General features: G+C 39.5%; 2 protein-coding genes across 3 annotated transcripts; one reads left to right on the top strand and one right to left on the bottom strand.

Annotated features, from left to right (window-relative positions):
* Positions 1-53: 53 nt before the first annotated feature.
* KLF10 (KLF transcription factor 10) lies at positions 54-7,354 on the top strand. The gene is made up of 4 exons (XM_083360187.1): positions 54-232; positions 4,190-4,426; positions 4,592-5,507; positions 5,996-7,354. The coding sequence occupies exons 1-4, from the start codon at positions 197-199 to the stop codon at positions 6,253-6,255; spliced, it is 1,449 nt and encodes a 482-aa protein (XP_083216313.1). The 5' UTR covers positions 54-196; the 3' UTR covers positions 6,256-7,354.
* Positions 7,355-8,756: 1,402 nt separating this feature from the next.
* Positions 8,757-18,269, bottom strand: ODF1 (outer dense fiber of sperm tails 1; the record flags this gene model as incomplete). 2 transcript variants are annotated; one of them, XM_083359193.1, is made up of 3 exons in its annotated part: positions 8,757-8,779; positions 14,900-15,251; positions 17,974-18,269. In XM_083359193.1, 2 exons carry the CDS (start codon positions 18,267-18,269, stop codon positions 14,933-14,935), a joined length of 615 nt encoding a protein of 204 aa, XP_083215319.1. In that variant the 3' UTR covers positions 8,757-8,779; positions 14,900-14,932. The 2 variants fall into 2 exon arrangements, with proteins under 2 accessions (XP_083215319.1, XP_083215318.1); XM_083359192.1 differs by lacking the exon at positions 8,757-8,779 and having other exon boundaries at positions 14,816-15,251.
* Between the last annotated feature and the right edge of the window lie 5,465 nt (positions 18,270-23,734).

Genomic DNA, 23,734 nt, shown 5'->3' with positions numbered 1-23,734 from the left:
CCCGCCTTCGTCGACGCTAAGCTGGGGAGAAGCTACCTGAATGGGGAGCTGCCCGCGAACAAAAAGAGCAAAATAAAGGCAAGCGCCAAGCGGAGCGCCTGAGGCGGGGAGGGGGGGACGGGGCTTGTCAACAACGGCAGCCCGCTCTTTTAGCATCCGTCCACCGCCTAACGCTGCAGGCTTGCCATCACGAGTCATGCTAAATTTTGGAGAGTCTGCTTTCCAGCACACCGTAAGTACGGATCTGGACAGCTCGGGGGGGGGGGGAGGAAAAAAATCGCTTATCGAGGCGGGATAAATAAGCCCCGATGGGAAAAAATCTTCTCCTGAGTGCGGAGAGATGGAAAAAGCTAAATCTGCTCAGGAAAGCAGTTCAGAAAAAAGGCTACGTGTGCTTCCGTGCGAGGCGCGTAAAAGGAAACGGGGTCTCGCGGGGAGGGAGGGAGAAGGGAGCGTGAGCTGCCCCCTCGAAGGGGAGAGGGAGGCGGCATGCATGCCAGATCCCTGGGGGAGAGTCTTGCAGGGTCAAGAGCTCCCAGGATGAACGCTCGGCTATTAAAAAGTGATCGATTTTGGACGAAGGGCGAGCGGGCCGCAAAACGGGGTGCAAGGGAAAGGAGCACAAGCGTTGCTAGGTAACCTATTGGAATCGGCAACGGACCGACGAGCAAACTTTGCTAGAAATTGGAGGTTGGGGAAAAGAGAGGGAGCCTCCAAGGGCTCCAATGAGGAGCCCTTGGAGAAGGCGTGAGGGAAAATGGGTATCTTGCGCTGGAGGGCAGTTAGGCTTCGGCGGGGCGGGACACTCTTGAGGGACGAGGATGGGGAGAAGGGAAAGGCGCTTAGCTGAGAGGTTAGCTAATTTAAGGAACTGGGCGGAGGGGGGGGCGCGCGGAAAAGACACGATGGTAGCTGGAAGGGCTACACCGGGGAAGCGAAGGCGGGCAGAGACGGCGCTGGGCAAGGGTGTGCAGTCGCTGGAAAGAGCCTCGCTGAAGGGGGAGGAAAGGGCCGTGAAGTCAGTGCGGGTGCCGAGTCCAAGCGGGAAACCGGAAAGCAAGAGGGGAAAGCCGGGGGCGGCTCTGGCTCTAGACGGGGAGGTCGAAACGGGTCAGGAAGCGCCACTCCTGGCGGGGGCGGCGTGAGGCAGGGAACTCAACGCCTGGCCAGGAGCTTCCCCTCGCTCGCATTTCCGCCTCTTCTTCTGACCGGCCTTGGCGGGAATGTTCGCTCCCAGAGCGGCTCCTTCTCCCCCCCCCATCCTCAGTATTTATTTATTTATTTTAATTCCATTTATATTTATTTATTTTATTTAATAATATAATAATAATATCCCGCCCTTCTCCGAAGACTCAGGGCGGCTTACAAGCTTAGCAGTAGCCTTCATTCTATGTATATGCCTGCTTATTAGGGCTTTCACACACACACCCCAAGCGGCATTATTACAAAGTCAGCTTAATTGCCCCCAACCCTGGAGCCCTGCGCTCGTGCAGCGAGGCGAGCGGGCAGCTTCCACCGTCCGCGGCCTCTCGAAGCGCCTTCCCCTCGCTGTACGTGGGGGGGGGGGGGGGACCCTGCGGCTGTGGAGCCAATCGGGCTGGCGCGGGAAGAAGGTGGGCGGCGGGGCCTCAAGAGGCCAAGGTCTGCCCGTCGCGCCGCGCCCTGGTATTGGAGCCTTTCTCGGAAGGCGGGATGCCGCCCTGCTCCGGCGAGCCTGCCAACCCGCCCACCCGGCTTTGCCTGCAGGCGTGGGAGCGACCTGAGGATAGCAGGCGTGGGGGGGAGGGGCGAGGGGAAGAGGAGAGAAGAGGCCGCAGAGAAGTGGGTGAAAGGTCGGCGCGCGGCAAAGCCCGGTTCACGTTCCCCGACGCCGAAGAGCAGCCCCCGATCACGCTTTCTTCACATGTCTCCACCCGCTTTTTCGGGCGGGGCCAGCCAATCCCAGCCCGCGCGGCCTGCCCCGAGGAGCCAATGGGAGGAGGAGGGGGGCCGCCCTGGAAGGAGGGGGCCGAGCTGTTTGGAGGGACGGGTGAGTCACGTCGGAGGCGCTCTGAGGTGAACGTGGCTCGCTTCCAAGATCCGGCTGCCAGCGAGGAACTCCCTGGCCTCGAATTCCCCCACCCCACCCCACCAGCCTGACTTGCTCAGCGGCCTCTGCTGGCAAGCTGCTTCCCTCCGGAGTTTCCAATGTGAAAATAACCTTTCTGTCGCGTAGGCGCTGAAAAATTGCAGTAGCCGGGCGGTCAGAGTCGCTCAGTCTAGGGCAGGGCTAGGCAACCTCGGCTCTTTTATGACTCATGGACTTCAACTCCCAGAATTCCTGAGCCAGCATAGCTGGCTCAGGAATTCTGGGAGTTGAAGTCCATGAGTCATAAAAGAGCCGAGGTTGCCTACCCCTGGTCTAGGGGAAACAAAACCACTTTCGGAAGTATTCTGATTATGTACGTCTTTTCACTTTCTGGAAAGGAAAGCGTCGACAGATACTACGAATGAAATCCTGGTTGCGTTTATTTTTTTATTTTTTTATTTTAATTCCATTTATATCCCGCCCTTCTCCGAAGACTCAGGGCGGCTTACAAACTTAGCAGTAGCCTTCATTCTATGTATATGCCTGCTTATTAGGGCTTTTCACACACACACCCCAAGCGGCATTATTGCAAAGTCAGCTTAATTGCCCCCAACAATCTGGGTCCTCATTTTACCTACCTCGGAAGGATGGAAGGCTTGAGTCAACCTTGAGCCTGGTGGGATGCGAACCTGCACTAATTGCAGGCAGCTGGTGTTACTTGAGGCATTAGCCCACTGCTCCACCAATAATAAACATTATTTATCAACTGCAGCAACTTTTAAGATGTGTGGACTTCAATTCCTAGATTTGCCAATGTTGAGATACACTGCTTTAAGGCAAACCAAACACAAAACTTGGCCACTTTTGCACGTTAGAAAAATGTGAGTTGAATAAGCCACAACTGATATCCTACAGCATAAACAGTAGAAATACAGTGTGGGACTGCAAACATTTAAACCACCACTTGAGGGTAGCAAAAAATTGAACGTTGTTGCATTTATTTAAGCAATTTGTTTGGCTGCTTATCTGACAGCACTGCTTCTAGGTAGCACATAGAAAAATAAGACCAAATCACAACGGAATACAATTTGTTAAAGTAACTGAAAATGTTACAAATACCCAGGGTCTCAAAACATTCATATTCACGCGCAGTAACAAAACTACAAACCATGATCAAACAAGTCAGCCAGTGTGGTTCACTTAGCATTGTGGTCCAAGGGTACAACCAAGTCTTCAATTGCTTGTGAAAAGTCTAGGGCTCTTCCATAGGGCAGGTGTTCACATGGAGAAGAAAGCAAGACTCTTAGGGACATACTAGGACCCGGAGCAAAAAACAACCAAGATGGGCCCTAAACAGTGCAGGATTCTCATAATAAGCTAAGCTGAAGCTAAATTAGCCATGTTCCATTTTGGCCAGGGTATATGAACTTAAACTAAGTTGCATATGTTGTAGAAATAGAATAACGTGGTTGGCTAAATTTGGCACTGTCACATGAATCTAATCGGTTAGTGACTAACCAATTAGTGGTTGTATGAGGTGCTTGTCCAATGGTTAACTAAATCATTTAGTAAATTAATTTGACTGCGAGGGTTGCCACTGTATACTGGCTGTATTTAGAGAATATACTGAATAACAAAAGTAATCAACCACTAGGATATTATGGAAAGCCAACCTGTGTGTTTAGTTTATGTTTTTATGTACAGTCTTTCTCATCTATGAATTGAACCTTGCTGAAGTATCTGGTAAAATGGAGAAGCATTCATATTTTGACATGTACATCATAGCTGAAAAACACAACAAAACCTGGGGCCAACACTTAACAGCCTTGCTAATTGAGCTTCTAAATATTTTGCAATCAAAGGGATTTATTTGAGTTCCTGATTGTGTTGGTTTTAAAGAAAGTAGAGACACAATTGTTACGTTGTGATTACTATGTTTGTACATCCTAAAATAAATCTTAAGGATAGAAAAAATAAATTTGGACTGGAACTTACTGTTGTTCTTTATATAATTCATTTTTGTGACTTTTTGGCAGGTTTTGCATTTTTAATCAGTTTAGTTGATCAATACCTTTGTGTTACTTAATAACTGAAAACTGTTCCATTCTCTCCCCCCCTTAGGAAGAAGGAATGGAGATGATAGCTAAAAAGCAGTGCCTCAGGAAGTGTTATTGGAACTATACCAATGAAAAGAGTGCTTTTGAAGCAGTGGAAGCTCTCATGTCCATGAGCTGCAGTTGGAAATCAGACTTCAAAAAGTATGCTGAACGGAGGCCAATGACACCAGCTTCAGATACATCTGAGGAATTTGAAGACAACTTGCTACCTCCTGCTGATTTTCGTACAATACCGGCTTTTGTAAGTTTTATTCTGTTATAAATTACTAATTTACAGCTTACTGCTGTGCTCTGCGTAGTTTATTGGCACTTATTCTAAGATAAGCATCTCGCAGTTAAAAGCTAAAATCTGCAGAAATCCAAGTCCTCATAAATAGCTCACTACTCTTTGCTTTCTTTTGTTCAGTGTTTAACTCCACCCTACAGCCCTTCTGCTGACCTTGAAATGTCTCAGGCAGTTCATCCAGCAACATCAGCACCACCTTGTGTACAGAACAAGCCATGTCCGGATCTTTCTGACCAAGTCTTTACAGCATCTCCTAAAGAGACCCAAAATGTTCCAGTGCCAAGAATATTGAGAGCTCAGGCAACCAGTGTCATTCGCCATACAGCAGATGCTCAGCTTTGCAGTAGCATAACCTGTCCAGCAAGAACAGACCATGTTAGGAAGTATGATGATAACATGGGGGAAGCAAACCAGAATGGCAATACAAAATCACATTCAGAAGGCAATACAGAAGAAAAACAAAATTTATCTTGTAAAAGCATATTGCTGAATACTGCATTTTCTGAAGATAAGCCGTCAACCATACAAGAATCCAAAAGTCCATTACAGGCCATGAGCCCAGTGCCTTTCCAGCACACTGTACTTGATACCTCTCTTGTTCCTTGGTCTTCACAAGTAGCCCCTCCATCTTCTGTGCAAATAGGAGGTGTCTCTTCTATGCCATTGGTTTGCCAGATGGTTCCATTGTCTGCTAACAACTCGGTTGTGACAGCAATAGTATCTAACACTCCTTGTGGTCGGTTGCCATCAAACGTTTGTCATCCAATGGTCCTCATGGGAACTCAATTTCCCAAACCAGCAGTTATGTTTGTAGTGCCACAGACTGTTGTGCAGAATGCCAAGGCTCCGGTGACCAGTCCTCACAGCACCAGACTATCCCCTATTGCTCCTGCTCCAGGTTTGGCCCCTCCTGCCACAAAGATCACTCCGTCTGTTGACTCTCTCAGAACAAGAAGCCATGTTTGTAATTACCTGGGCTGTGGAAAAACATATTTCAAAAGCTCCCATTTAAAGGCACATGTTAGAACACATACAGGTAAGCTATGGAGTTGTGTGAAAAAAATTAAATTAACATGATGGGGAGATTTGCTGTTATTCACCTATGCAACTGTTTCCAAATGTTTTGGTTTATATGTTTTTATGAGAAACTGGTAACAAGGAAGGAAAGTATCACTTGAAGATAAGGAACGTGTCAGATTTATAATTTGAAAGTTAGATTTCTTCTGCTCAGAATAAAATCGCTAATGTCAACCTTTACAGTTACTAAAATATGATTTAACTTAAAAGAAGATCTGCAAGGTCTAACTTGGAAACATGAATTATAATTTATATTTTGATTATATGGAACTATAAGAATACAGTAGATGGCACATAATATTTTGCTTGGGTTGTGATATGACTACCATTATTACTTTTCAAATTTTTTTTTCTATTTTACTTGTTCTCTGGTATTAATAAAAGTTTCTCCCTTGCTAATAATAAAAAACCCCACGTGTGCCATTAATTCTTCGTTTTGTATTTTAGGAGAAAAGCCATTCAGCTGCAGTTGGAAAGGCTGTGAGAGGAGATTTGCCCGTTCTGACGAATTATCTCGCCATCGCAGAACACATACAGGAGAGAAAAAATTTGCCTGCCCGATGTGCAGTCGACGATTCATGAGGAGTGACCATTTAACAAAACATGCACGTCGCCATTTGTCAGCCAAAAAATTACCAAACTGGCAGATGGAAGTGAGCAAACTAAATGATATTGTTACACCACATACTTCTGGGGCTGATCAATGAAATAACTTTGTCTAAAGAGGCTGTTCAGCTTTTTTTCCCCCACTGTACAACTAGGTACCAATGGTAATGTGAAAAAACATTGCAGAATAAGTCGGTGTTTCTACAATATCAGATTGGCATAGCATTGAAACAGAGGCAGTGGCTACCTGTATACCTTGGGTGTAGTGTATAGGATAGCAGGCATTTTGTGCTTGGAGTGCTTGGAGAAAGATGACACGGAAATGTCAATGCCAGTTCTGCAAAGAGTTATTCTTGTGTCCTCTGCAGCTGGGTATGAACTAGAGAGAGATGCAGACATTAGGATGTGGGAATGTTTTCAACACTGTTGCAAACAAAATATAGAATCTCAGTTTATGGTACAGAATCAGGGATAAATTTCAGTAATACTAGAATGCTGAAACTTTTAAGTAGATATACTTGCTCTTTTCTCAGTTATGAATGATGATGGAAATATGGTTATCAACTTCCTGAGATTAAGTGTATGTATTTCATTTCCTGGTATATAAAGTGTGGCTAATTTAGCTATTCTGTATAAGTTAAGTATATCATTGAGAAAAGTATTTTATGGCTGGATTATTCTAAAGGCAAATTTTTACTACTTTGAAAGCATCACAGTTAGTACTGTTAGCTGTACTTCAGCATATTTTGTTACTTGTGTGTTTAAATTGTGTGTTTCTTTTATACATTTAAATTTCTATATCATTAAAACCTTGATACAGTGCACTTTGTTTAAAGGATAATTTAAGAGTTACAAAAGCTTTATTCTCCAGGAAGAACAAAAGCAGTGTGCTATGTTACTTCCTGAAATTTCTCTACAATAGGTTACAATAGAAGTATGATTGACCTTTATATGTTATAGATATAATTTAAAATGACATAAAATTGGAAAATGATGGATTGCTTATGAAGCAAAGTCAAGTCATCAGTCCTAGATGTGTATACAATGATTTTGCCATCATTTTTTCAATTATCTTACTATACTGAATAAATATAAAATTATAGAGAGTATTGTAATATCTATTTTGTGACTAAAGATTTTGCACAATATTTCTTATGTACTTTATACTTGTTTACAATAAATGTAATTTTCTTTAATATACCATGTGCTCTGTTTTTTATATTTTATTTAAAAATTGATATTGAAATTCAGTGTGACACTATTTGAAGTGTTCTGAACTTAACTGAACTTTTGTAAATTGCTAAGAAGATATTATATATAAAGATTTTTTGCATGATTGCTTCTAACAATGACCTTTAAATTTTCCTTTGAGTCTTGAGCACTTAAAATAATGGGATATAAATAAGCTATAATATAAATAAGTTATAATAAGCTGCCCATGGTTACCTTGAGGTAAGATGGGTGTCCTATAAATTTTATAAATAAATAATAAAAATATCTAGCAACAAATAACATGGTGTAAGATGATAGAATGACAAAAATAGTGGTATGGTGCAAGCCCCTCTTTTGTACCCATGACATATGTCCCGAAAGGGCAAGGTTGTGATCTCCCAAAGAAGTGGGGTCACCTAGGTTTATCAGGACAAACCCATTAATGTCCTGGTTGCCATGTTTTATAGTAGTTGTAGCTTCCAAATATTGTTCAAGGGCAGCTCCATGTATTGTATGTTTAGGTAGTCAAAATGAGAAGTAGTTTGGGCATAAGTGGCTATAAGCGTGGCTTCCCAGACCACAAATGGTCACAATTGGCATACAAGATTTAACAGTACTGTCCTAGCCACAGCTGTCCCCTGCTCCTCAAATAAGAGCTGTAAGTCTAGAAAAAGTCCCAGACTGTGGACCACCTGTCAGAAGAGTCAGAGATGGAATTTCCCTGGAATTGGTGGGCCCAGAAACCCAACACCACTTTGTCTTGGAGTGATCCAGCCACAGTCTTTCCCTCCCCCATCCAGATCCTGATAGCTCTAAGAACCTTATTGCCTGTTCAGCCTGGGGAATGAGATGTAGAACTGGGATCAGCATATAGGTGATGCTGAATCCTGTGCTGACCAGATGATTTCCCCCAGTGGTTTCATGTAGATGTTAAAAACGAGAGAAAAGCAATCGACTGAGTAGAAGTCTCTGGTTAGATTTCTCCCACCATCACTTCCTGGAACCATTTCTTCAGAAAGGAGAACCATAAATCAACAGCAAATGTTTTTTGCTTTGGGTCAAAAGCTCTTGAACAGGACCATTGTGATGCTTCTGAATCAGAAATCACATATTTTAAATATTCTAAATACTTGAACTTTGGAAATCTGAGTCATATATCAAATGCATCCTTAGCAAGCTTGTAGGGTTATTTTTAAAATGTTCAGACATGTTGACACATGACAAATATAAATATCTTACAAGGGCAGTCCTGCATTTGGTGTTCCATGAGGCTTATAAGTAACAGGGAATTGGCAAGCATCACAGTTGACCCAGCCAATTACAAATTCTTCTGAAACTTTTTATTTTCCAAAATGAATCCTTGGCTTTCATAGCCAAATATTTAGCTTGTGGGTGATATCTGTCCTTTTCATCCTGCAATATATGATTTTGAAAATATTTTCAGTTCTCTATTAATTATAGTGCAATTAAAGCAGAAATGATAGGTTTCTATATACGCTACCAAATTCCATGTATTCACAATTTGTTCTAAGTCATGGCTTATGACTGGTGTATAAACATATAATTGTTCAATAAATCATAGGTCAGTGCAATTCTATCTTATGCAAATCCATCAGTGCAATTCTATCTTGTGCAAGTCACAGTTTGTCAACAAAGCTTAGTGAAATAGTCTGTTATATCACCCCTCCCCAAATTGTGGCTTATATAATTCAATAAAACTGCCAGGAAATAATATTTGTTATCTAGGTGATTTTTCTTTGTTGTTTTGCTGATTAATGAAGACTAGTATATTGTTCAGTTCACTATCACTTTCTGGCTAGATTTCTATTAACATATAATAGAGAAAATTATTGTGACATTAAGTAGAAAAACGTAGCATGCCATCTAAATCCATTTTAATATAGCTATTCAAGTCTAAACTATAACAACTATTTTTAATAAAAATGCCAATAATCACAATGCTCATATTATTCTCAGTAATGGCATTACAATACATTATAAATGGAGAAATGAAAGTTGAGTCTAGCTAAAGAATACTTAAATGATCGTAAGCAATTTATAAACATTATCAACAATGCTTCAATTGCTCTGATATTGGCCAACGTAGAAAGTTTTGCTAGTATAGGAAAATTGAGAATTTAACAAGAAATCAAGAGAACAATTAACTGCAAATTCACTAAGGATATAGGCTTAATTTACCTTTACATTTTTAATGTCTAACATTTTCGGGTTATAATTATTTCTCCTACCTAATTCCAGTTAACAATCTTATTGAATCTGGCAATCTCAAACAATTAGTGTTCCAACTTCCAGTTTTGATTCAGGTTATAATTTTTTTCCAATCTTACCATTTGTTTATGATACATTTACTCTGCAAGTTAAAAAGATGTGCAGACAATATGCATTTTTTTCACTTTTTTCTCCATTCTGGACTAGTCTGTTTCACTAAATTAAGTTCTTACCATTGTTAATTGCAAATATACATTAGAAGAATAAGCAAACTTTCTGGCACACTGTTCGTCCTTTTAGGTATGTCATATCAGGAAGCAGACACAAGAGGGGTTCCAGGAATGGTACTTTTTTCTTGTAGGGTATATTATCAGAGTTTTGAAAATCTGACAAAGTTTCCTTCTACCCTGTATATTACACCAAAGATGATCAAGGAGGGATATCTTGTGTTTCTTTCTAATCCTCTCTTCCTTCCCAGAGCAGAGCCAATTTTTAACGAATGTTCTTGCATTCCTTTTTCAAGATTAGCTCTGTACTTTTCTGTACATATCCATTATCCTTAATATATTCCTCATTTTGGAATAATCTACATTGCCAAAGTGATGTTGTATTTAATGAATTTCTCTCTTAGCTCTCATGTTTGCTTTGAGTTCCTCTCCCCTTTCTAAAACCTCTCTGTCTCTTTGGCATTGGCCTCTTCACTAAGGCGGTATTTTTCTTTGTAAGCCAAGACTATGGAATAGGTTTTTGACATGTGTCCAGCGGTGCATCATTATAATATTGCTAGACAAATATTAAAGAATAAAAACATTGCTTAATTGTCCATAGAGTGGAGGAAGTTGTGGTGCATAAAAGGTAGAAAAGAATGCAAGGCAGCTGGAGAGTTCCTCACATTTATATTTACTGAAAGATGAATGTAATACTTGTAGTTTTTGTCTGCTCTGTTGTGAGGTTATTGTTTCTTTAAATTATTACACATCAATAGTAATAGTCAAAACAATGTAATGAACTGCAACTGGATCAAAACAAGTTTTTTTCTTGGATCAAAAACAAGTTTTTTAAAAAGAAAGAATCTAATTACTAGCTCCCTGTAGGTGGAAAGGACATTTATCTGCAAAACAGAGGTGTTAATCTGAGAGATCACTGGCAAGACAAAATCTATGGAGCTATAAGCTATAAGTCTGGGGGGAAAACTAAGATGGAAGTAATAATACAAAGAGGTTCATAAACTTTAGCTAGTTTCTTAGATTACAAATATCAGAACTGATTTGGATAGATGTTAATAGCCAATGAAGTGGTTACCCAATGTATGTTATTGCTGAACCTGACATTAAGTTCAAATCAAATTCAAACAATTCTTGTCTATGAATAACTGCCCAAAGTCCTCAAAGGGCATCAGAGTATTAATTGGAACCACAGGACACTGGGTCATCTACCAGCCACTCTGTCATGTTCTTTCTTGTTCCATGCCTCAACGAGGTCATTGACAGAGTGGTCAGCCTTTCTCTCAACTATCCCCTAGAATAGACTTTGTTAGAACCAAATAGGATCCACCAACCTAAGCCAGCACTACTTCCTCAAAAGGCAATCCAGATCTACTACCTCAAAAGCAAGTTTAAATAAGATGGCAGCAAAATGATTAAATTTCAGATGACTCACTGTCCATAGTTGCATCTAGACTCTTACTCCAATTCCTGTCTCCATTCTACTATTTCCCACTCAGGATCTTCTTTCTTAGAATATTTCATACTTTCTTCCCTAGACTCCAACCCCTACTGCACTTGTTAGGTTTGTCTGAGTCTGAGAAGACTCAACACTCATCAAGCTGTTTGGAAATCCCCTTTTCATTTTTCAATCCTGTGTTTATCCCTGGAGAATCCTGTTGCAACATCTTCCATTTTGTTTGGATGGTGCTGTTTTGGTTACGAAAGGTTCCAAAAAATCTCTATTTGCCATGAGTGCACATTTTATTTATTTTTTGCAGCTCTATCCTGTCCTTTCTCCAAGACTCGAGTAGGTCTAACATTGGGATTTCCTCTCATTTTTGTCCTCACTTTGTCCAAAAAAGAGCCCATTAAAGCAGCCACACAGTAGTTGGATTGGAATGGGAGAACATCCACACAATTGCAACTATACATACATGCAAACCTATGTATATGGTTTGGAGGGGGGGATGTTTGTACATGGCTCAATCTCAATAAGTCCCTGCTGTTTTCTTCAGAAGATTTTTCAGAAGTAACTTGCTTTCTTAGGACTAAGAGAGAGTGAAAGCTTAAGGTCACCCAGCTGGCTTCTTGCCTAAAGTAGGATCAGAACTGATGCTTTCTTGATTCTCGTTTAATGCTTTAACCAGTACACCAAAATGACTCATGTATATGAAGGTAAAATTTTCACATGTCTGAAAATATAGAGTGGTGCTTAATCTATCCAGGGGTAGGCAACCTCGGCTCTTTTATGACTCATGGACTTCAACTCCCAGAATTCCTGAGTCAGCTGACTCAGGAATTCTGGGAGTTGAAGTCCATGAGTCATAAAAGAGCCGAGGTTGCCTACCCGATTATACAAATACATGCCACCTAGTGGTAATGTTATCAAATATCCCTCAAAGTCTTTTATTTTTGTGAAAACTGGAAGATCAGCTGAAGTTTGATGAGGGTATCTATAAACCACAATTATCTATGCTGAAACATTTGCTAGTACTGAACAAAGCATCTGTGCACCTTAAGATACTGAAGCTGATTTAGGATAGTTCACAATGAATTACCACCTGTGTACATAAAAATAGTGTAAACATCTCTCACGACATAGGGCAGGGATCATCAAACTTGGCCCTTTTATGACATGTGGACTTCAACTCCCAGAATTCCTCAGCCAGTGTGCTGGCTCAGGAATTCTGAGAATTGAAGTCCACGAGTCATAAAAAAGCCAAGGTTGCCTACCCCTGCTCTAGTCTCAGCTTTTATCTATTTAACATTCATCCCTAGAACAGCCACATACCACCCACTACCTTTTGACCAGCATTTGGCACAGGCTTTAGGTTGCTCAATCAATTTCCCATTTTCATCTATTTGGCCTGTGTTTGTTACCATTTATGTATGTGATTTCATCTATTTGATCTGTTTGTTACCATTTATGTATTGTTTGCAGCTGATCTACTTCCCTTGTCAGACACAATTATATTAATTTCTGTTGTAAACAAGAATAACAATTTGGCAAAAAAATTTAGAGGCCCCTAAGGGTCACTTAAGGCTTTGGTCTAGCTCTGAGTCTTCAGGATGTATATTTCTGATCTCCGTGATAAGAGGTGACAAGATTGGAGAAATCAGAAGTGTGGGATACTATATAGAGGGGAAAAAATACACCACTAAAAACATATGATGAAAATATCAGAAAATCAATACCATGGACGAGTGATGGAAATTGGGCAGATTTTTTTTAAAAAAAACTAAATTTATCTTGTATAAAATTGCAGAACAAGGCTGCCTTGTTATTATATTTAGCAAACTATGTGATACACTGTATACGGACATCCTATAAGTTAAATATTATCTGGAAATAAGATAAATTATTTCTATAGAAATGCTCTTTGCATAAGCAGTGATTCTGCCAGATAGATCAATCCTATTTTATGTGGATTGCAGGGGGGGTATTTTAGCACCAAATTTAAACATGCTTCAAGTGAGATTTTTTAAAAAAACATAAAATGTTACTATAAAATACTTTACTGGAATTCTGCATTCTAATTCCATGGCAATGTGTGTAGGCCCCAATTCTCATTCTCCAACTGGTAATGATGGCTGGGGAATTTTTTTTTTTTAATTCCATTTATATCCCGCCCTTCTCCGAAGACTCAGGGCGGCTTACAAGCTTAGCAGTAGCCTTCATTCTATGTATATGCCTGCTTATTAGGGCTTTTACACACACCCCAAGCGGCATTATTACAAAGTCAGCTTAATTGCCCCCAACAATCTGGGTCCTCATTTTACCTACCTCGGAAGGATGGAAGGCTGAGTCAACCTTGAGCCTGGTGGGATGCGAACCTGCACTAATTGCAGGCAGCTGGTGTTACTTAAGGAGGCATTAGCCCACTGCTCCACCAAGGCTCTTTAATTTTGGGAATTAAACTCTAATTTATATGGACTATGACAGCTGCTGGAGTAAGATTCCCTCCAACGTATGCTCTTCATTTGTTGTCATTCAACAATGTGCTAAGTTTGGATTCAAAAGTGTGTTTTTTTCTTTTGCTGTCCTGCTTTTTCCCCTGGCTATAAGGCAAAACAGCCTGGAATCTGAACTACTTACCTGAATTCTTCCATTGATCTCAATGGGATTGACTTCTGCATGGATATATGTAGAACTGTGTTACATGTGATACTTTACCAGAAGGCCACATACCCCTGGAATGAGGCAAAGGACTCTAAGAAGATTGAGACCAAATCAAATGCAGAAGGGCAAAGTCAGCCCAGGCATTTTGTGACTTGAGACAAAAGACATGATGCTGGGGGAAGTTATAGTGGGAAGCCCATAGAGGAACTGCTGCTAAATTTTACTTTCACACTAGAGATAGATTATCCCTTCTACCACTTTTAAAACAGCAGGATACCTTGCGGAGGGTACAAGGCAAGTCAGGGGATGTACAGAGCTTCCTCCCTCACCATCATGTCAACCATCAGTGTGCACTTTCTGAGGTTGTTTCACTCTGTCTGGCCCTGCATGGGAGGTAGCCAGAGGACTAGAACCCCAAATTTCTTTTCAAACCTAATAAATGTCGAAAGGCATATCATCATGAAAGGCTGAAGGTTCTAATACTAGGTTGGAATACCTAGTATCCATATTTCATTGAAAGCTGCTTTGGCACCAGTTTCTTTGTATTATACTACAAGTTTAAAAATTAAGTTAAGTTGCCTTCAGTCAGACTATTTGCCACTAAGTCCAGTTCCTTCTGTTCTAACCAGCAGCAACTGTCCAGCGGCTTTGGCATACAGTCTTATCTGCCCCATTATTTAATCCCTTTCTAAATGGAAGTGCCAAAGTATGTGTCCGGTTATTGAGTTACTTCCCTTCTCTAAAGCTTTCTTAAGAAAAATAAAAAAATACTATTTTCTATCCCTGTTTCAACTGCCAACTAAGCATACATTCTTCAAGGAACAAATAACATACCCCCCTGAAAAAATGTACAGTCAAACCAATTGATGTGCAACACAGTCATTGTTGGAAGAAGTTTACACATTTCCTAACACACGATCAAAGGGCAATGCTGAAAAAATGCCGTTTCCATGAGGTCCCAGCGTGTCCCATCCTTACACTGTACAGCTACCAGAGCTGGTTGGCCAGTGTTTAAAGAAGACCAAGGAGACAACAAGGAGGCGGACAGCAAGGTGATTCTATCCTCACAAGACTGGTCGGTCCTATGGTGTATGTTACTTCATTCTCACAAATTCCAGGTGGTAAACAGATCTCCTTGGTGACAGTTGAATAGTTGTATTCCTTCCCCCTACAAGTCTTAACTTCTTCTTCATGTTCAGCACAAACTTTAACCTTCCCATCTTGCACTTTCACTGTAATATCTTCTGGGTCAAAACCTTTAACATCCATTAAAGCTAAAAGCTTTGGGCGACTACATGCTGCCATCATTTTACAAACCCTTCTTCGAATCCTGCAATTATAACAAAGAAGAGGATAAGAGTGCAACATACCAATTTAAATATTAGAATATCCTATTCAAATCTGATGATATACATAGTTCACTACTTAGCAGCAGAAGTTAATACATCTCAAATGTTGCTGGAAACTAAGCTGTAGAGATTAAAATAAATGTTTCAGAGTTGAACTCATCTATATTCTGCTTAGGTTAGTAATGACAGATTAGTGAAATTTCTATTAGTGTTGGCATTACTGACATGATTATACACAAGAAACATCCACACAAATTTTGTTAGGGGGAAAATTGGGATGCACTAGCTTAGGAAATGCTGAAAGATTATCAAAGGATGCTAAAAAAGAATTGGAAAAATGTATGATGCAAATCATGTTTCAGAATACTCTTTTGCTAAGTTGGTTATTTGCACAATGCTAAGTGTGATGTGAACCTATCTACTGGCATTTGTTAATGCTAAAGAAATAGTATTATAAGGTAAAAAACAAACAATATATGTAGCTCAGGTTGACCTCCTTAGTATTCTCTAGCTTGGTTGTTTGTCAGTTAATGAAACATCAGCAACCAAACAATCAAGTTTAGAAAGCACCAAGGACTCCACAGAGTTAGTATGATTTGTGGAACAGGATAAACTGGCCCTTAATTCAGATAAGGTGAGACCTTGTTCAGAAGTATCAGAACAATTTAGGCTAAGAGGTAAAACATTTTTTAAAAAGCACCCTATCAACAACTATATACATATCTTGGAAAAGGCACTAATAAACTATTTTGGAATTTTGTCAAGATAATTGCATGGAACTGTCCATGAAGTTTCCAGGAGATGAAGAAAACTTGAAGACTTTTAAAATATTTATTCAATCACGTTTCTCATTTTTCAAATGAGTATTACACATGTCACAATGAAACTTTTATATCTATATCTATTTTCCATTGGGCTTTCCAATTATATAGTCATGTATGACCTCAAACTAACAATTTCAATCTGGTTGGTATGTGGATGTCAAGTGCCTAATTGGAATGGCTTGTTAAATATACAATTGTCCGGGCTCACTGGGCCATACTCACTACAACACTCTTGCCATACCAGTTGGCTTAATGCAATATGTAAATTTGGACAAAATGGTGGTATCAGAATAGAAGGATCTACCTTTAAAATGTACCAGTAAATTCTGCCTTTTTTTCCCATGGACTCAGAATGTAAATCTATTTTGAATCAAACAGCAAGCAAATCTTTGTAATAAATAAAATATAGTCATAAATATAAGAAAAGAACTTTGGCTATTGAAGACTGCTCAGCCAAAATGTATTCAGTATGAGTCTGCCTTTAAACAAATCAGATTTCAGCTGCTAGAAGGCAGCCACTGGAATCCTTGTTGTAGACAAATGGTTGCATCGTGTTACACCGTTTAACCAGGAGCCATATTTGCCATGGTTTTCCCAAGCTGATTCAACTTTCTGCAACCTGATGCTCTTCGCAATGGTTGGAAAATCACTCTTGTCCTTCAGCAGGTATTCTTGAAGAATTTTTCTTCATACTAGCTCAAAATCCCATAAAATACATAAAATACTCACCATGAATTCAGAGATTAGGAAAAGTGTGCACTGAACCTCAATTATCCACAATATTATTTAAAGGCGTTCATATTAGGACAAGCTATTTTTTATTATGATGTAGAGGTTGTAGAAGCATTTATAAGATTCTATTAGGCCTTAGCAGGGCTTTTTTTCTCATAGAACGCTCAGAACGGAGTTCCGGCACCTTTTTTGGATGGAACCTTGTAGGGTAGGCAAGGCAGGTTGTGTGACATGTGGGAGTTCCGGCACCTTTTTCTTTTACAAAAAAAGCACTGGGCCTTAGTATGGATCAGAACTACATAATCTTGTACCTCCACTCTGTGGTTCTGATCAACATTTCTCTCCATCTGAAGGCACCATTTCCCTCCCCACTGGTGACAAATTTCCCATTGATAAGCACTGTAGGGCCTCTTTCTAGTAGAATCACCTTATCCTGAACTGTAGCTAACTATATTTTAGTTAGTTGTACAAATCCAGTCATATGGCTAATTTATAGTTCAGTGTCTCTTGCATAATATGGGTTAAAAGGCACCTAGCAGTGCACTAAAGATAGAAACATGAATATCAAGGAATACATCAATTGAGAAATGCAAAGACCTTGAGAAGGAAAACAAAGAAATATATTCCTCATCATTAAATCTCTAGTAACATCTCTATTTGTGAAATTGGGAAACCTAACAGTTATACATAGTTGGGTAGTTTACATTAACTTGCAACATGACATGCAATAGTTCTTTGCTACCTTGGTCAAATAGTTGTGAGAAACCTTGAAAACCCAATGACCTATTATGTCTAGAGAGTCATGGCATGATGAAGTCAACTGACCCTTTGGGACTCAATGTGATGTCATGACACATACAAAGAGAGGGCAGGGCTTGTGTTGTGATGCCATGATGCTATGCCATTCTGACCCTCCTCGCCCCCACCAACAGCCACTGCCACTTTCACTGAACTGGCAGCCTTTTTCTTGAGAACAGGCTGTACCTCATCCCAAATAAAAATATGAGACACGTAGAACAAATATGAGGCATGTAGGACAAATGCCTAGCCTCTGTTTCAATGACCAATGGAACTAGTACCATTAATTCTCATTTCATTCCCCACTGGTTCTTGATCTAGTAAATGAAGAAAGAGGAAACAGACTTACCTGGCCAGTTCTTGCTCAGCTTCTATTTTAGCTCTAATAGCTTTCCGCTCCAAGGTTGAGAGGCAGAGCGGCCGACAGGGACGGCAACATAGTATGTCACACAGGCAATGGGGATAAGGATGGAGAAGGCAGCAGCAGTGAGGATGGAGATTTATATCACAGAGGCAGTGGGTCTGCACATCGCAGACCTTAGGGCAGCAACTCATGTCTAAAAGTCTTAAACGCCTTTTTATTTCTCTATCACTTCGTCTTAAATCTCGCCTCACGGTTTCCAAAGCGTGACAGAGAGTTGCCATTAGTAAGCATTAAACCATATTCACGTACGAGTACAGCCTTTGAAAAAGGGCACCCGTCAGGAAAAAAAATTGGTCTTGCAAGCCCTGGCCAGAAGATTGCATTAAGGAGCCAGCTCCTGATGCTTTAGTTGTACTTCAGCATGCCGTTTATGACATCATTCCTGTGTAAGGATGTCACAATCTCACCATTTCCATGGAAATGGCAAACAGTATATCCCAGAGTACCAAATACAAACTCATTAACAGAAAGTGTCAAGTGTGTGGTTTTTATTGAATGCTATGGTTTAGTAGCCTACATTACACACAATTTTTATGCCGAGTCTCTCTTAATAAGGACTGCACTTTGTGTTTGTGTTAATAGTTGGGATATGATAATTCAAAGCTTTTTAAGGCACAACAAGGCATCATCTAGCCTCAGGAAAAAAATATTTATAGAAAGGAAGCAAGTGTATCCCGAAAACTGAAATGGATTGACAATATACGGTCATAAAGTTAATAGTCTGGGACTAAAAATAATGTTGCATTATCGATAACCTTCAGTTTCAAATTAGCCCTTATACCTTTTGATCAAAATCACATAACAAAAAGCTTTTTCAAAAGAAGAATCATTTATTTGAAAGCATTTGGGGTTCAAAGATTGCTGTTAAGGAGGGGTCCCTGTGGGTTTTACTCCACTTGTCACTGCTGACTATAGGGGGAGGTGCTCATCTCTGTTTCAAGGCCATTAAGCCGCTGCTGTCTGAAAGATATTTCTGTGATTGCTATTTAGTCCAGTCGTTTTTACTGTCTATAACTTTCTTGCTAAGGTCAGAGGGACCTTGACTTATAAGCCTGGATGAGAAAGAAGAGTCAAAAGAAGAGTCAGATAAAGGGGAACAGAGTTCAGGGCAGGGATGTTGCTTGAGTAAGCATCTTAGACAAGACCTTCCTGAGTTCTCATGAATGATAAAAGGAAACATAAAAAATAAAATCTTCCATTTAGACTTGGAAGATTCTTTTACTATAGCTTTACAATAAAAGTAGTATTGGCCTTTATGACATTGGATTCGTAGTCTGATCTACCTTGCAGGGCTAACAAAAGATTGAGTTTTCACTCTTTCGCAGTGGTCAGGAGGCTGAGAGCTACTGAAGTATCAAATTCTGATGAGGTAAAGGTTTTGGTGATTGAAGCTATGATAGAATTGTAGGCATAATAATATTGCATAATAAAATAGTTATAAAGCATTAGCCAAGATTGCCCAGTTATCTCTTCATTATCAATATAATACTGAGCTATTATTAGTAAATGGTTAGAACACTAATATCATTAACTGAAGTACATATTCAAAAAACTAGAGTTCCTAATTTGGTGACTACATACAGCATATCCAACAACTGATAGAATTTTACATGCCACCACAATTATTAATGAAATGTTAATTTCTGTTACGGCCAGTTTGGTTTGGTAAAGACATAAGGCTAGAAATAGGGAGGGTATGAGTTCTAGTCCTGTCTTGAACATGAAGCCAAGTGAGTGATCTTAGATCAGTCACCCTCTCTCAGCCCCTAGCAAGGAGGCAATGACAATCCACTTCTGAAAAACTTTGCCAAAAAACAAGTCTAGGCAGTCTCTGAGAACTGGACATGATTGAATGGAATAAACAAAATATTCTGTTAAATGCCTGTCTGTAAGCAGCATCTACTTACAGATGGAACTGATTTTATTGGAGAATAAATAAAACTAATACTTTTAAATGTGCAAGTAGAGTCTACTTTGCATTATTTTAACATCCTCCTATTTCCCAAAGGGAAAGCAATCCACTTTGGACAGTTCCAGAATGTCTTATAATTTACTCTGTAAAACTATTAAAATCAGTAATATTAATTGTTTTACTGATAACATAAAATGTATATTATCAGTGAATAAGCATCATGCCGATGCAATTGACTGATCCGTGTTGATTTGGCTACTTTTTCTAGAAGCAATTTATCAATACCCGTTTAGTGTTTTCCAACGAATACAAGGCTTAGTGTTTTTCAACAAATTTAGAAAAATCTGAAGGAAAAAAAAAGGTTGTTGAAATGGGAATTCAAAAAGAGGACTATGCCAGGATTCCTGATTTGCAGGTAATAAATAACAAAGCTTTACAGTCTGCATCTGATTTAAAACTGGCTCGCGGTGACTTTTTACAGTAGTGGCTGATTTCTGTGTGTGAATCCCGCCATTAACTATATTATTCCCTCTATTTTTCAATTTGAGACACAGCAATAGGTGGTTTTCTTTCGCTGCATCCTGATGCATGATACTCAAATAAACCAAGTTGTTTTATAGCAAAACTAATAGCAAGACAATAGTCACCCTAATCATTATTATCAACAGAATTTTTTTCTACTTAGACATACATAGGGTTGTATTGTTACAGATAGTCCTCTACTTATGACCACAACTGAGCCCAAAATTTCCACTGCTAAGCAAGCCAGTTGTTAAGTGAGTCGCACTCCATTTTATGACCTTTTGTGCCATAGTTGTTAAGTGAATCTGACTTCACCCATTGACTTTGCTTGTTGGAAGCCAGCTATGATCACATGACCCTGGAACAGACCAACTGTCAGAAATACAAGCCATTTGCCAAGCCCCTAAATTTTAATCATATGACTATGAGAATGCTGTTTGTGGTTTTAAGTGTGAAAACCAGCCATAAGTCACTTTTTTCAGTGCCGTTTGAACTTTGAAGAGTCACTAAAATAAATGGTTATAAGTCAAGGATTACCTGTGTGGATAAGGACCACACTGATAAGGAAAGCTAAAAATTAGTACTGGAAATTGTTGCCAAAACCCAAAATATTACCAGTACTGTTGTGCAGCAAGAAATACATAAAATCTAAAAAATAGTGAAAAGAACTAGTTCTTCCTAATACATGAAATTAAATTAAATGATACATCCTGAATATGCTTGGAGATGTTATAGGACTGTAATAACAAATCTTATATGCATGCTCATATTCTTTTTTTGGCTGCAGACAAGTATCAATCGACAGCATGCAGTAGTGTCTTTCCAATGTAGGAATGTTGTTTTTCACAAGTGGCTGCTCAGAATCCCTCTTCATGGATTTTTTAAAAATCCTCTGTATTTTCTTGTTTGGAAACTATGATGGTAAACTGAAGAATTATATTTTGCCATCTAAGAGAGTAAGCATGTGTCCAAGAAGCAAAAACAATACTGTGGGCCATATTGTTTTTATCAGAAAATTGTATTAATTTGCTCCCTACTATAACGCCAGGCTCAACTATAAAACATTTAGACACAAGAATGCAGATTAGCACACTAAAAGTTGGCAATAATATTGGGAAGCAAAACTGCTCAATAGCAACTAAAGAAAATAGCTTTCAGACAGTATCTCCTCCTCAAAAAAGGAAGCCTTCAATCAGCTACTGTTTTGTAATATCACTAAACTTACCTCATCTCCAATGCGCTTACTGTCTGTCTATCCATCCATCCACACACACACGCTGTAATTAACATAAGCCTATTGAATAGCGTTGCAGACTTGGCCTAAATCAGACTAGGAAATCAAGTCCACAGGAAGACAAGACTATCATTATTGAAATTGGCAATAAGAATAGAATCTTTCAAGTCTGATTGGTCAAACTGGTAGGATGACCTGGCAGCCCTCACCCACGTTTTGGCAACTTGACTTTGGAATGTTTATTAATTGACCAAAAGATGGCAGCAGAGACACAATTTGAATTACCGGTATGCACATTTTGCCTAAGTTTCCAAGTTAACAACTGAAGTGTGCATTTTTAAAAATGGAGGGATCTGCCATTATGTTTATTCTAACAGGTTTAGTTGCCACTTGAAAACAACATGGCACCTCAACCTAGTTTATTCATGTTTCTGCTACCTCTTTTATTTAATCATTTCTTGATTTGGTCCATGAATAAGTCCATGTTCTTTAAAATCCTTTCTGCTCCATTTTTTTGCTTTAAATAATATTGCTTGAAGAAAGGTCTTCATCGTGGTTCATCCAAGCTGGGAATAAACATGGCAACTGCTTTGGGAAGAAGGTTGTAGTTTATTGGAGAGGAGAACCAGACAGGAAGATGGCTGGCAGAAAAGAAGGAACCGACCACATGTAGGGAGTAGGTTTTTATACCCTCTGGATCCTTTTGTTTGGAGTTGCTTCCTGTTCCTGTTTGAGGCTATTTCCTGTGTCATGAACTTTTGACCTCAGTCTGAGTGTGCCTTTTCTGGTATTTTGATGAGTTAAACCTATTGTGTCCTGTCTTTGGGTGGGGTATGTAGATTTTAGATCTTTGTCTTCCTAAGCTTCTAGCTCCAAGCTTCCTGATGGTTTACATTTGCAGGTCTGTAGAACTGGTTTTCTGCTTGGGGGAAGGAGACCTGGGACTAGTAAGAAAACTGGGCACGCTTTCCTGGTTCTTCAGTATCTTTTTAGGAAATATATTTTTCTGCCCTTATAATATTTCCTTCTCTGGGGAGCTGACTTCCCACAGTATGTTGTCTGATGAAAATTCCAGTACTTGGAAAGTGTGCCTCAGGTTTTTCGCGTTTGGGCTGATCCTTTATCTAAGATCATTATATAGAACTGCAATACCTTTTAAGATATGTATTTATAATAAGACTGTAGTCTGATTATTTTAAAAATGGTTTTGATGATTACTTTGAGATTCCTGTTAGAAATACAGAGATGGGATATCAACTGAAATGAGGATGCCACCTCAGAGGCCTTTTATAGTACAAGTTTTCCTGGTGGATGAGCTGCTTTGTTTCTCCTTGGAAAGGGATTCTTACTCTTCCACATGCCTTTCTTGCTGATAAGAGCTGCCTCTTTTCCAATGTTAGTTGGGACTATGTTTTTTTAGTTTTACCAAAAGAGTTTGGTTCAGAGCTAACTGGGGTAGTATGTCAATACTACCGGTAGGAATTTTAGCACAGCAGCATAATTCATAGCACCAAAACCAAGTACTGTAGTTGGATTCTCAAATGCAGTATGACAATCAAGAATTTTAGGCTTTTATAGCACTGTCCCTCCTAGCCTGATACATTTTAGATACATTGGATTTCAGTTCTCATAATCTGGACCATCATAGCAACTTGAGGATTATCATGGGTGAGGAAAGTCAGCTCCCCAGAAAAGGAAATATTAAAAGGGCAGGAAAATATTTTAAACATTTAAAAAAAAATTTACACAATGACTGAAGGAGTCCCAACTGAATTTTAGGATAATTTGACAACATATGAAGAACCAGGTTGGGAACACATCTTCCTGGATTAAATCTATGAGATCATTAAGAGCCAATACCAACTTGATGGCATATAGTCAGTCAATTTTAACATATGAAAAGGAACTGAATTGCTGCTTAAGAGAAGCATAGATGGCTCATTTAAAAGCTGCTTTACAGGAAGAAAACATTCTTATAGAAGCAGAAAGGATTTAAGGTAAGTTGACCCTCTCGGAAA

This window comes from Vipera ursinii (genome assembly GCF_947247035.1).
Source record: "Vipera ursinii genome assembly, chromosome: 3".
Classification (NCBI taxonomy): domain Eukaryota; kingdom Metazoa; phylum Chordata; class Lepidosauria; order Squamata; family Viperidae; genus Vipera; species Vipera ursinii.
The sequence above is the reverse complement of the archived record's forward strand: the minus strand, read 5'-3'. Positions and strand labels throughout refer to the sequence as shown.